Genomic DNA, 13,298 nt, shown 5'->3' on the forward strand with positions numbered 1-13,298 from the left:
GGGTTGGAGTTGCTTTGAGCAATGCTAATTTTAAACTTATTTGTATCTTATACTAGAGTGTAAGTTCCATTTTTTTAATGCCAAACTTTTTATTTCTTCTACAGATGATAACTATAATAATGCTACAGCTCTTGTTATTACTTTTCCTGTCAACAACTACTACAATGACTCAAAAAAGCTGATGAAAGCCTTGGCATGGGAAAAAGAGTAAGCAGTCTTCCTGTGTTCTGAAATGCATGCATGACTTAAAGCAGCTTTTAAATGTTGTTAAGCAAAAACACCTGCCCTATACTGATGGTTTTTCAGTGTAACTATAGAGTTGTTTTGAGAGGCAGCAAAACTGGTTAAAAACAGACTGTGCTGGTCATAAGACCTTGACTTTGTCTGGCACACTTAATTTGCTTTGAGGCATAGATTCTAGTCCACCTAATGACCATCTAGCTCAGTAGTACTTGCCAATAAGCAACTTCAGAGAGGATTTATTTTATTGTGGCTAGAATTACGCTGGTAGACTCTTTAATTTACTGGACCATTAACCATGGATGGAAAGGTCGAGCCTGATGCTGTAGTTCTTTACCTTTAATTTTTTAAAATGTCATCCAGATGAACATCTAAGGCTTTCATCCCCCTTACCATCTTGAAGAGCTAGCTTACACAAGCCAGCTGCTCTAGCTGTCAGTTCAGATAAAAACTACTGTACTAGAAAGTTTGTGACAAAATAAAAGTATGACAAGCATCTGCCTGTGTCACAAGCACCTCCCAAGTTGGGGAACTGAAACAAGGGCTAATAAATTGTTCCAGTACTGTAAGCAAGCTGCAGTCATCTTTCCTGTGTGTATTCCTAGGTCTAACTTTGAGGAAAATTGTGCTTAGAGTTTGAAATAGCTCATGCAAAGTAGCAATTGGTCCTCAAACACTAGATAGAACATGGAAAGTATTTCAATGTAGTGTATTTCTAGTTCTTAAAGTAGAGTTCCAGGTATGTGTAGCCAGCACCTCTCTTTTAACACTGAGAAAGGTCCCCTCAAACTACTGTCTGGCCACAGGGTACTCTTGTACCACACAGATGATGTAAATTTGTCATCAACTGACTTTCAAGTATTGCTAGTAGATGTTTTATCCTTTTAAAGTGTGATCGACCTCTTGCTTTTGTTTTTTAGATTTATTAACTTTCTGAAGAACTACAATAATTCAAACTTAACGATATCATTTTCTGCTGAACGGAGTATTGAAGATGAGATCAACCGCGAAAGCAACAGTGATATTAGCGTTGTGTTGATAAGCTATATTGTGATGTTTGTGTACATCTCGATAGCTTTGGGACATATCCAGAGCTGTAGAAGACTGCTGGTATGTGTATAGTTTTCATTGCTATAAAGACTGAAGCTAGAGCTTGCTGATAGCTGCAAATGACTTAACTATTTTTGCGGAATGCTGATGTTCAATTTTTTATTAGTGCATTGAGTCCTCCTTGGGCAGGAGTTAGGGGGAGTATTGTTCTTGTACTAAACAATTCATGTGTGTTTCACAGTCTCAGCTAAGATCTTTGACTTGATGTTCAGTTAACGTCACCTTTAAGACTTGTAGCTTCAAGGTTGATATTTTTTTTAATATCTGGATTTTCAAAAAAAACCTGAAAAGTTTTCTGCTACCTAGACTAAATGTCTAAATGTTAGCATTTGGCTTTTGCCTTTGCAATAATTTTTCTGTGGCATGACGCTTGTTTGGCTGATGTTTAGTACAATTTTTTAGGTGGATTCGAAGATCTCTCTGGGCATTGCAGGCATCCTGATTGTACTGAGCTCAGTAGCATGTTCTATAGGCATTTTCAGCTACTTTGGAATCCCACTGACACTGATTGTGATAGAAGTAATTCCTTTCTTGGTGCTGGCTATTGGAGTGGACAATATCTTCATTATGGTTCAGACACTTCAGGTATTTATTCTTTCATACTGACTCTTCTAAAAGTGCCTGTCATTTTTGAAGGCTGTAAACTTGGAGCAGGAATTCTTCAGTCCTCAGCTCAATTGAGCAGCTCTGGACTGTCACAAGTGGAAAAGAGCCAAGAACTGTGTACATTCTGCCTTCACAAAAAAAAAAAAAAAACCCAACCCAACAATTTATGTCTCTGCATTTTTCGTACTGCTGCTTGATATCAAAATAGTTGTAGAACTCAACTGGTGTTTTGATCACTTGTAACTTTAGCATATTGTAAGCAGTAGTCATGAACTAAACTACGTGCTTAAGACTAGGAAATTCTGACACGAAGTCTTAGTGGGTAATAAGCTTTTTAATTTGAAAGGTTCAGTAACCCACTGAAACTGGTACCGCCTCTGTAAAATGTGTAGTTTTATCTGAAGTACTGAACTTGGCACTATGTTTTAAATTTCAAGCAAGACAGCAAGTAATGTTCAGGCTGCTCTTGTTTTAGAGTCTCAGCTGTTTTTTATCTAACTCTTGTTAATGCAGTTAAAGCAACAAAAGATGCTTAGGATATTTTAAAGTTTTGGGGCTTTTAAAGCCATATGAAATAGCTTTATAAATTGCATGATTCCTAATAATAATAAATTATTGCCTTAAAACAGAGAGATGAGCGCCTTCAGGGTGAAACTCTGGATAAACAGATTGGCAGAGTCTTGGGAGATGTGGCACCCAGTATGTTTCTCTCATCCTTTTCAGAGACTGTGGCATTCTTTCTTGGTAAGACTCCTTTAATATTTGAAGATAAGGGCCTTATGATAACAGCATGTTGCAAGAATAAATGCAATATAAAATATAAAAGCAAAGTAAGAATTTGTAGAGGCTGTTTTAGCTTAGTTGTTCATTCTTACTATCAAGTTAAACTTCTGCTGGGGACAGGCATTGGAGTACTTTAAGAGTCTGGCACAATTAAAAAGATCCAGTTCTGAATCTGTCAAGCTTTTCAGCCTGAAAGGCTGGAGGTTTTTACGGACTTGCAGTGACCAACAAGTCTAAATTTGACCTTAGGAATAGATCAAATACCAGGGTATATTGCGCTTATTCATCTTGCTGAAATATCCCTTGGTTGGAAAAATACCCCTATGACAGATTTATGTTTGAGGCTCACTTTATAATTCTTTAGAGGTAAATCTTTTGTTGCCCTACAAGTATAATTTGGCCTTCTTTCATAACGGCTTTGTTTACCTGCAGAGTAATTTGTCATTGGATCAACTTGCATTGGAGTGGCTTAATATTGAAGCAAGATGTTGCCTGACAGCCCTCCTTAACTGCCCTGTTACACAGTCTGCACCTAAATTTGGAATTGAGTCATGGCTTAGAACTTGTCACTGCTTTGCACAGCCTCAGTGCTGTTAAATAGGTCAAAGACAGCAGCTGTAGCCAGGCTTGTATGGGCTGTTTTCTTTGCTCTGGAAAGAAAGTCTCTTTGTCCTGCTATAAGGCTACCACGTAAACTGGATGTTTGTCTAGAAAATGCTCGTGCATTTCCAGGAGAAGGGAGCTCTCTTAACAAACTGGGTCACTTCCTCCAGGGACACTGTCTACGATGCCAGCGGTTCGCACGTTCTCCCTGTTTGCTGGAATGGCTGTGCTCATAGACTTTATTCTTCAAGTCACTTGCTTCGTGAGTCTCCTGGGCTTGGATATTAAGCGTCAAGAGGCGAGTATAAGTGCACCTGTAACTGCAGTGTAATGGGGATGACGACATCTGCAGAACTGCTCTAACTCTGGCATCTAATCTGTTTTCAGAGTAATAGACTGGATATTCTGTGTTGCATCAAAAGCAGTGAAGAAATGAGTGGAGTCCAGCGTTCTGAGAACATGTTATTTCTGTTCTTCAAAAATCTCTTTTCTCCATATCTGCTTAAGGATTGGATGAGACCAATAGTAGTATGTATAATCTATTTCAAATAAGCAGTCATCTAAACTTGAACAAAAGAGCAGTGAGCCTGAAGGCTTAAATGAGGAAGAAAAATCTTCAATACAGTGAAACGAATGAAGCTTCTAGTATTTTTGTTCTCAGCATAAGAACAGAAATAAGCTTTTGTAGCTGCAAAGGTATTTCAGTAAATAGAGGCTTGATTGTGGCTTGTCTAAAGCCTAGATTTAAGAGTTACATTGCAGTCAAATTACTTTAGCCTATGTATAAAAACAAGCATGTGTTGGCTTCTACACTGCATTAATCCAGAGCATTGTTTATGAATCTGTGATTCAGTTTAAAGTTACCATGTTTATTTACAGAAGGTGTTTGTAACCTTCACTGATGATTTCTAAGAATAAATTCCTTACAGTTCCAAAGGGACTGAGTAGCTATGTTGTACTACCACTGTTGTATTAAGCCTGGATAACATATTTAAACTAGAGCCTCTTTGCATGGTTCCTATTAGCTTAACAAATGACTCCTATTGCCTGTTGTTTTTGTGCAGTTCTCACTTCCATGGATTTGGTTTTTTTTGCAGATAGCAGTGTTTGTGGGTATCCTGTCATTCAGTGCAGCAGTTATGCACAATGTAGAGATTGGACTGGATCAGGCTCTCTCAATGCCAGATGTAAGTCTTATGATCATCTCACTGTTCAGTAGTTTGTGGCTGAATTTAAACCTTGATACTTTGTTGTGCTACCTCAACATTCCATAATAGTAACTCAAAACTTCCCCTTGAAGGACTCCTATGTAATAGATTACTTCAGCCACATCAGCAAGTACCTGCATGCGGGTCCCCCTGTCTACTTTGTCCTAGAAGAAGGACACAACTACACCTCTTTGGAAGGGCAGAACATGGTGTGTGGTGGAACAGGATGTAATAATGATTCACTTGTCCAGCAAGTCTTCAATGCTGCGGAAATTGGTAGCTAGTAAGTCCTTCATGCTTGTGTCTGCATAGTTGCATGGAAGAGATGTAGCTGAGCAGTGTGACCTCCTGATTTACTCAGGCTCAGCTGTTGGTCATAAACTGACATTCTATTTTATTTGCTTTATATTGTGGGTTTGGGAGGGAAGGGGATTGGAAGCAGCTTTGACAGTCTTCTAGAATGAGGATAAAACCTGTCTGGACTGATGGGATACATTGATGTACTTGGGTTTGGAAAAGGGGCTTGATCCTTCAAGGAATCTTGGAATGGTAGTAAGAAAAACTTGTGAAAACCTCTCAGCAGGTTATGATGTTCTGGAAAAACCCTGCATCGTCAGCTTCTAAACCTGGTGAATTAACTAGGCTAGCCTAGGGAGGCTAAGCAGGAATTTTATCTGCAGCTAACAACTCAAGGAGGTCTTTTCCCAATTCCTTCCACTGTAGTTCATTTCAGTTAAACTGAAGGAGGAACTTTGCCTGAGACAACAGGGTGTGGAATAGTATGGGGAACAGAGTAGGCAGGAGAATGGAAAGCTGAGCTTGGCAGCAGAACAGGATGCAGTGAAAAGGCTCCTGCTGTTTTCTAGCTGCAGTGTTCTGAGCTACCTGAACATTATGGCTCTTGGATGGGGTACTGGAGCATTGGACCATATGAAGAGCTGAGTAGATTTGACAAGAATGAGTTGACATGGCATAAGTTGGCACTGGAGAGATCAAGTGATATGGTTTGGAATTAAACATAAAATTACTGATGATGGATATGCTGTGTCATTTTTATTAGCACGAGGATAGGCTATGCCCCATCATCCTGGATTGATGACTACTTTGACTGGGTGAAGCCACAGTCATCCTGTTGCAGAGTCTACAATACCACTGGACAGTTTTGCAATGCTTCAGGTATTGGCATCCATCTTGTTGCTAGTGAATTAGTTTGGTTTATAAGTTTCACAGCCAAAACATTTTCTCATGGTATGAGTCAAGTGAATACCTTTTCTTACTGGAAGTAGGAACCTCTTGAGTTGTCCTCTTAATTTATTTGAACTGCTGTTTGAATGAGCTTCAATATTCTACTGGAATGCTGCAGACTGAAAACAGCCTACCTAGACAGCCAATGTAACTTACTGTAAAAATTCTGATCCTTCTCTTGGCTTTCTTAGAGCACTCAAACTTGGGGCTCTGCTTTTGTTCAGGTCCTTCAGCTGGGTGTAGTTCTCATCAGATCTAATGGAGATAAGTGCACAAGTAAGAGTTCTCTGACAGCCCTTGCCTTAGTAGCAATAAATCAAATAAAGGACTACAAATCTTACATGCAATTTCAGGATGAATCAGTTCATTCATCAGTAAAAATGCTTTTTATGGAATTGCATCCTGTAGTAATGCAATTTAGAAGTTACTAGTGTTAGGAAAAAGAATACTTGACCGTGTAGATGACCTTCTTCCTGTATTTCTTTAGTCAGTGATCCATCCTGCACTCGTTGTCGACCACTGACTCAAGAAGGCAAGCAGAGACCACAGGGTGAAGACTTCATGACCTTCTTGCCAATGTTCCTATCGGACAACCCAAATCCTAAATGTGGCAAAGGGTAAGAGCCTTATTCTACAGACCCTGCTTAGACCAACGTGTCAAAGAAATTTGCTCTGGGTTTTGTCTGGAGGTTAGATATCTAATGTCCTCCTAAAAGCCATACAAACATTGACATCTCACCAGTGCTGTACTATTTTCTGAAAAAAATCCAAATGCATCATCAACTAAATGGAACAGCAGCTTTCCCCTGTACAAAGAGAGACAGTATCTATGGTCAGTCTGTTCTAGAATATCCTGCACAATCTTGAAATGTATTGTGCTCTGAAGCTTTTATAGTTTTAGAAGCTGCTAGAAACAGCTACCAGCTTTTAGCCCTCTAAAGGGCACCTACAAGAGAGCTGGAGAGGGACTTCTTACTAAGGGGTGTCGTGATAAACAAGGAGGCATGGCTTTAAGATGAGAGAGGGTAGGTTTAGATTAGATGTTAGGAAGAAATTCTTTACTCTGAGGGTGGTGAGGCACTGGAACAGATTTCCCAGGGAAGCTGTGCCCCATCCCTGGAAGTGTTCGAGGCCAGGTGGGATGGCATGTGAGCAGCCATAGTCTAGTGGAAGGTGTTCCTGCTTGTGGCGGAGATGGAACTAGATAGATGATTTTTATGCTCCCTTCCAACTCAAACCATTCTATGATTCCATAAAATTATTTGTTATAAAAGCTAATGAATTTGAATAGTGCTGACGTCTGATACATACCTGTGCTTGCTGTTTTTATAGAGGACATGCCGCATATAATTCTGCTGTCAACTTTATAAACAACAAAACTGAGGTTGGAGCCACTTATTTTATGACTTACCATACTGTACTGAAAACATCATCTGATTTTATTGATGCTATGAGGAAAGCTCGGATTATAGCAGACAATATTACTGAAACCATGGGCATCAAAGAGAAGAACTACCGAGTGTTTCCTTACAGGTATGGTTAGATCTTTCTTGCCTTGGTGACAAATACTTGAGCAATGCAGAAAAGGTGCTGGCGAATAACATATTAGAAACCTGAGTTTTGTCTAACAGAAGGTAATGCAGAGACTTGGGGATTTCTAGTAAAACTAGGAAGATATAATTTGTATCCATAGCACTGGCCTCTTTCTACTGTCATTGATAACGAATTTAAATCCTTCAATACAAAGGTAGATCTGACTCCATTTTTGGGCATTTCCTGCCTTTCATAGTAGGGTTTTTTAATAGTTGAAACATAAGCAGATATGTTGACATGGATAGTTGTAAGCTGTGATGTGAATGTATTGACTTCAAATAAGTTATTTAAATGTAAAGCAAATGGAGCAGCAATGTCAAGTATAGGAGTACCACACTAAAATTGAGTTGGTATCTGTACATCTGAAATACTGATCTCTGCATCAAAGAATCCTACCTGTACTTATGGTCCATCTGCAGTAGCTCCTGCAGATATCACAATGGATCTGAGCACCTGCCTTCTGGTTATCTACTGTAGCTGCTTGTATTGAAATATGAGAATTACACTGACTTTGAGACCATGATCTTTATTTGAAGTGTTAGTAAGGAGTTAACTCCTACAGAATGTTACATGACATTCCATTGATACAAGGAAGCCAGTTTCTGTTGGTGACTTCTGTTGAGGGGAATTACTTTATCCTTAGCACAGAAGCTAATCTAATATCAGCATATAAAAGGGAAGATGGCTAATGACAACCTCTCTTTTTTCTACAGTGTGTTTTATGTCTTCTATGAACAATACTTGACAATTGTGCACGATGCTATCTTTAACCTCTGCATCTCTTTGGGATCAATATTTCTGGTGACAACTGTGCTTCTTGGTTTTGAAGTATGGGCTGCTGTTGTGGTTTCAATAACTATTGCTATGATAATCGTCAACATGTTTGGAGTGATGTGGCTCTGGGGCATCAGCTTGAATGCAGTTTCATTAGTAAATCTTGTCATGGTAAGTCAACACGACTGCTCTTTGCTTCTGTTTCCAAGTTTTGAACAGTTCTGTGTGCTATATATATACACTTGTGATACTGAGGAGTATTCTGCTACTAAACTTTGACAGGCCTTTGAACAGTAGTGGAACTATCTTAACACATCTAGAAGAAGAGAAAATAAGTTTATTCTGACAACTAGTCCTAGTACTAATAAGATACAGCAATTGAACTGAAGCTATACTGCATCTGGTGGAGGTCACTCTTGTATTGCAGCAACAGCTGCGTTGCTGCTGTCTAGGCTAGGTGCTGCTCCACATCAACACAGGTGGCTTGTGCCGGAGGGGAGGATGCATAGGTTTGTCTTAAGGTTTCTGCTGTATTTATGTTCTACAGAGTAGATCTGGGATGTGCCAGCAGCAGTATTGTTCACTTTCATAAGTGGTTGAAATCATCTGGGCAGAGAGAGCCTTGGTAAAGCACTCCAGAACTCCAGCAAGCAGCTATTGGTTGCTCTGGCTTACCGTCTTCTCTAGAGGTTTATGGCAGGTCTGAGGGTTAGTGTAAACTGTTGGCCCATGTTACAATTAGATGTATGTTCAAGGCAGTCTATCTACTAGATAAGGCTAAGATTAGCCAAGTGTTCAGTTAGTGTTGTAAATAACTGATCAGCTGAATTGTCATGGTATCAAATCAGGATGTATATTCGGTGTTACTGGAAAGCAATGTTATTGCAGCTAATAGTTGTAAACTGATTCTAATGTTCACTACATGCACTGCATCAAAGGCAGCTCGCTTCAACCTCAGGAAGCTTGACCTCTGAAACAATCTCACGTTCCCCTCCCTGTTTGATTGTCTGTTAGTAATTTACCTGTGTGGTAGACACCTGCAACAGCCTCTGGGAAGCAACACTAAGTTTGTAACTTGCCATGGTACTTTAACTCTGGGGACTGATGACAGCTGCTAGGAATCTTTCTAGCCCATCCAGAATTCTGAGTAGAGACCTTGCCATCAAAGTGCTCATCTAAGTGAAGTTTACACAGGTGTGCTTTCACTCTCCAGAGCTGTGGCATTGCTGTGGAATTCTGCAGTCATGTGACAAGAGCATTCACCATCAGTACCAAGGGCAGTAGAGTGGAGCGTGCGGAAGAAGCTCTGTCTCACATGGGCAGCTCAGTGAGTATCTGCTGGGTGGGGAGGGGACAATGAGTAGCCAAGTAACAGTATTACTATTTTAAGAAATGTTATAGGTGACAGTCTTAAGTCATAAAGATGGCCTTGCTTTTTTTGTTTTGGAATACTTAAAGCTCTTAAGGTCAACATAGGCTTCTACTAGTAATAGGGGTGATGAAGACTCATTTTTAATCTGATGTTATTACTGCCTAATAGTAGACGAGAGCTAAATGCTTTAGCTGAACTAGTAGTTTGGATAAGCCTCAAATTGTCCCATTAAAATTCAAGTATTTCTCTTCCAGATAGTCAAGGTGGCTGTGAATATGGGATGCAGTTGGAGCTTGCAGAGAACAAGCAGGACTCAGTGTTTAGGCAGACTTGTCATGTCACTTGTCTTAGACTAAGTGACATGTATGGGGTTGTAATGGACAGTTCTTCTGATATGTGTACCACACCCAGGTACAGAACTTAACTGGAATGTGAGTTAAATTAAGTAATGGTTTTCACTTGTATCTGCCTGAAGCAAAAATTAATTAGGTGGCTGCACAGATCAGAGTGGATTTTTAATAATACCGAGCCTGTCCTGTGGGATCAAAAAGATGAATTCTTCTCCCGAGTGCATCTTGATTTGGTTCTAGACTGGCAGGGCAGGAGGTATACTGCACATAGGAGCCTTATACAGCCTTATAGGTATACTGCATATAGGAGCCTCATACAGCCTTATATAGCCTTATACTGCATATAGGAGCCTTACACAGAAATGTTACCAAATGCTAAATACTTGAAGGAAAATGGATTACCTAAACTCCTACTTATCAATAAAATACTGTTGTTATTGCCAGGTTTTCAGTGGTATCACGCTGACCAAATTTGGAGGAATTGTAGTATTGGCTTTTTCCAAATCTCAAATCTTCAAGATATTTTACTTCAGGATGTATCTAGCTATGGTTCTGCTGGGAGCAACACATGGACTGATATTTCTTCCAGTTCTGCTTAGTTACATAGGTAAGATGTGACAGTCTGCTCTATACCACACTTCAAACAAAAATAGCTGTCTGGACTTTCCATGACATGGAAAGGTTTGCAGAGATGAAAAGCAGCACTTGGATGTACCTCTCTCATCCAAATGGCCTGTCCTTTGGAAAACAGAGGCTGACTGGTGGCACTGCAGGCTCACTGTTGTGGGCTTGCTGAACTGAAGCAAGCACTGCCTGGCCCACGTTGGTTGCACTTTGCTGTGCTTTGTGAAGGTGCCTGCTGTCCCAGAGAGCAGCATGATTAGCATCTTTCAACCTGGGGACAGGATGGTGGGTTGAAGCAACAAACCTCCTGTGGGTCACTGCTCCTGCGTTTGCAGAAACAATCTTGCCTTTCAGTGAGGATAGTCCAAGCACTATACTCTTGAATTTGAAAATACTTGTGTATAGTGTAGCCCTTAAGTAAGGCTCAGTTTAAGTCTACCTTTAATGGGCTTAAGACTGATGTGGATTCATCTACCACTGCCTGTGTTGGGGCTGACAGCAATTAACAGCTGAGCAGAAACATGTTTCTGACTCTTAAGCTGGCCCTAGACAGTAAGATCATGTATGCTTCCTGGTGACTGATCAGCTGAGATGTGGAGCCTTTGGATAACTGTGTTCTCTCACTCAGGCCCATCAGTAAATAAAGCTAAAACTCGTGCTGCACAAGAGAGGACCAGAGGTACAGAACGGGAGAGACTCCTCTACTTCTAGTTTTTAACAGTGTTCAGTGGACTGCCCGAACTGCGGCTTAGGCCCAACTCCTAAGAACTGAAGCGCAGCAGTGTTCTATGACTATCACACTGTAACCACCACAGACTTGACTCCTGCACAGATTCAACTAGAAGATACCAGCTGCAGCTTTGGACATAGCTTTAAACTCAGGAAATGCTAAGTGTGGCTGAAGTAACAGTATTACTAAATCTAGATGTGTTAATAAGATTACTAAAACACTTCTGTTTTCAAGAGGTTGCATCTTTTTCCTTCAGAAACCTAAACCAGCTGTAGTGAGAGATGAATAGCATTTTGTCAATGAAATTAAGGTGATGTGTATAAGAATGGACTGCTAAACCACTGACACTAATTTTAAATGCAGGTCAATGCAATTTTTGTCTCTATTTTTAGGGGGAAGCCATCACAAGTTGTAATATTTTTAGTACTATTTGCCAAAATGTCTTGTATATACTTTATTATAAAATAGCAATTTTGTAGTTCAAAAATCTACTTAAATGCAATAAATTAAGTTTATACATTTCAGTTGAAGAGTCTTTCAGAATGTTGTGGGTTTCATGAGAGCTTGTTCTCCAAAAACTTGTTTGAAGAAGGTGACATGTTCTTCACAGTGCTCACCTACGGAAGACAAAATAAAAGTTCCATGTTTGCTTTACAACTCCCCAACCAAGAACCAAGATTGTGTAGTTTCACTTACCTTTGTTTATTGGTACTAATTCTTATCTTTAATGTGTTTGAGTACCAGAGTTGAACAAACAGAAAGCATTGGAATACTGAGGTATTTCCAGTCCTGTGACTGGTATTCTTGAGGTGAAGCAGATGTTTGATCTAGTTCCTGGATCTAGTTCATAGATCTAACCAGCAGATTCACAGCCATGAGAGCCCTATACTGTCAAGATGCAAGAGTGTGGGGTGGGATTCTGCGCCTACAGAATGTCTGGTTATTACGAACATGTTGCTGGTGCAAGCAGTTAGGCTTGGCTTTTAAAGAAAGAACTGTAGCATAAAACAGGCCTTGAATTTTTGTAATTAGTGGAAATAGACAACTGAACTCAAAGGTTTCCCAACCTGGTTGTTGACTTCAGGAGAAAGCACTAATTGGAGACAATGGCTCTGCTAAGCTAAGCAGTGAGAGCAACTGCAAGTCAAACAGGTTTATCTGCAAGTTTGTTTAGTTCAGCCTCTTTTCTCCTGGGTGCAGTAGACAAAGGAGTAAGACAAGTTAATTTGGAACTGTGTTTAAAGGTGAGTATAAAATATAGGCTAAACTATGCCAAGAGCTTTTATCATCTAATACAGGCTCAACGGGATTGCACAACTGAGTGTCTTGGTCAAACTGCTTATTGCTTACCTGGTGTGAAGCTGGGGTTTCCTCGTAACCGCTGGTTTCTTTGTTCAAAGAATCGGAATATGGTGTAGAAAAGCATCTCATCCTCTGCTTGTTTTGCTGCATCGAGGAATTTGCGGGCTGAAATGCTGTCGTGTCCTCCAATACCCCTGATGAATCTCAAGGCAGCCAAAACTTGGTGTTTGGACAACAGAACTTCCACTATTTCATCATTTGCTGTGGAAAGTCTCTGTGAAGTCAATCACAGCTGTAAGACAATGCTTCTAATGCATGCAAATGATTGATGCTACCTGGTCAGGGAAGCTGTTTGACCAGTCTAACACACATGTGACATGGAGTTACTAGAGTCAGAAATGCTTACTTTTAACATGTCCAGCGAGAGCTGATGTGCAGGAGGGTAAATGCTTTCCAGGGATAGTAAGAGACAAGCCTAGGGCAAAAGTAGAAAAAAACCTTAAAATTCTGAAGACTTCCCACTTCCCTCACTAGCTTATTGGAGCTACTTGTCTTACATACCAAGGGCTTTGAGTCACTGAGCACATGGTACTGCAGAAACTGATGGAGCATGTAGAACAAGTTGTGTTGGACAAGGGTTTTGATGACCAGCTCATACAAGTAGTGCTGTGAATATAGGAAGAAGACAATCAAAGGCATGTCTTTATATGTGTTTTTACAATCTACAAGTCAATATTGTATAGAACTTACACATGTGA

The 13,298-nt window shown here is 40.1% G+C and overlaps 2 protein-coding genes and 1 long non-coding RNA gene across 3 annotated transcripts in view; 1 reads left to right on the forward strand and 2 right to left on the reverse strand.

Annotated features, from left to right (window-relative positions):
• The window catches only part of NPC1 (NPC intracellular cholesterol transporter 1), a 26,980-nt gene extending 15,218 nt beyond the window's left edge, over positions 1-11,762 (forward strand). Inside the window, exons 11-25 of the mRNA XM_068190700.1 lie at positions 105-207; positions 1,161-1,350; positions 1,753-1,935; positions 2,586-2,700; positions 3,513-3,640; positions 3,730-3,870; positions 4,440-4,529; positions 4,643-4,833; positions 5,611-5,726; positions 6,283-6,412; positions 7,128-7,328; positions 8,102-8,333; positions 9,376-9,489; positions 10,329-10,491; positions 11,137-11,762. Of these exons, the coding sequence (XP_068046801.1) occupies positions 105-207; positions 1,161-1,350; positions 1,753-1,935; positions 2,586-2,700; positions 3,513-3,640; positions 3,730-3,870; positions 4,440-4,529; positions 4,643-4,833; positions 5,611-5,726; positions 6,283-6,412; positions 7,128-7,328; positions 8,102-8,333; positions 9,376-9,489; positions 10,329-10,491; positions 11,137-11,219 (2,180 nt within the window). The 3' untranslated portion in view covers positions 11,220-11,762. The remainder of the gene's footprint in view (positions 1-104; positions 208-1,160; positions 1,351-1,752; positions 1,936-2,585; positions 2,701-3,512; positions 3,641-3,729; positions 3,871-4,439; positions 4,530-4,642; positions 4,834-5,610; positions 5,727-6,282; positions 6,413-7,127; positions 7,329-8,101; positions 8,334-9,375; positions 9,490-10,328; positions 10,492-11,136) is intronic.
• On the reverse strand, positions 8,147-10,356 carry LOC137474281 (uncharacterized). The gene is made up of 2 exons (XR_010999272.1): positions 10,241-10,356; positions 8,147-10,169 (listed from the first exon to the last, which is right to left on the reverse strand). It is a non-coding gene; the product is annotated as an uncharacterized lncRNA (long non-coding RNA).
• RMC1 (regulator of MON1-CCZ1) overlaps positions 11,678-13,298 on the reverse strand; it is a 17,334-nt gene continuing 15,713 nt past the window's right edge. The window contains exons 17-20 of the mRNA XM_068190679.1: positions 13,102-13,206; positions 12,947-13,015; positions 12,589-12,814; positions 11,678-11,855 (exon numbers count right to left, since the gene is read on the reverse strand). Of these exons, the coding sequence (XP_068046780.1) occupies positions 11,776-11,855; positions 12,589-12,814; positions 12,947-13,015; positions 13,102-13,206 (480 nt within the window). The 3' untranslated portion in view covers positions 11,678-11,775. The remainder of the gene's footprint in view (positions 11,856-12,588; positions 12,815-12,946; positions 13,016-13,101; positions 13,207-13,298) is intronic.

This window comes from Anomalospiza imberbis, chromosome 1 (genome assembly GCF_031753505.1).
Source record: "Anomalospiza imberbis isolate Cuckoo-Finch-1a 21T00152 chromosome 1, ASM3175350v1, whole genome shotgun sequence".
NCBI classification, from domain to species: Eukaryota; Metazoa; Chordata; class Aves; order Passeriformes; family Viduidae; genus Anomalospiza; species Anomalospiza imberbis.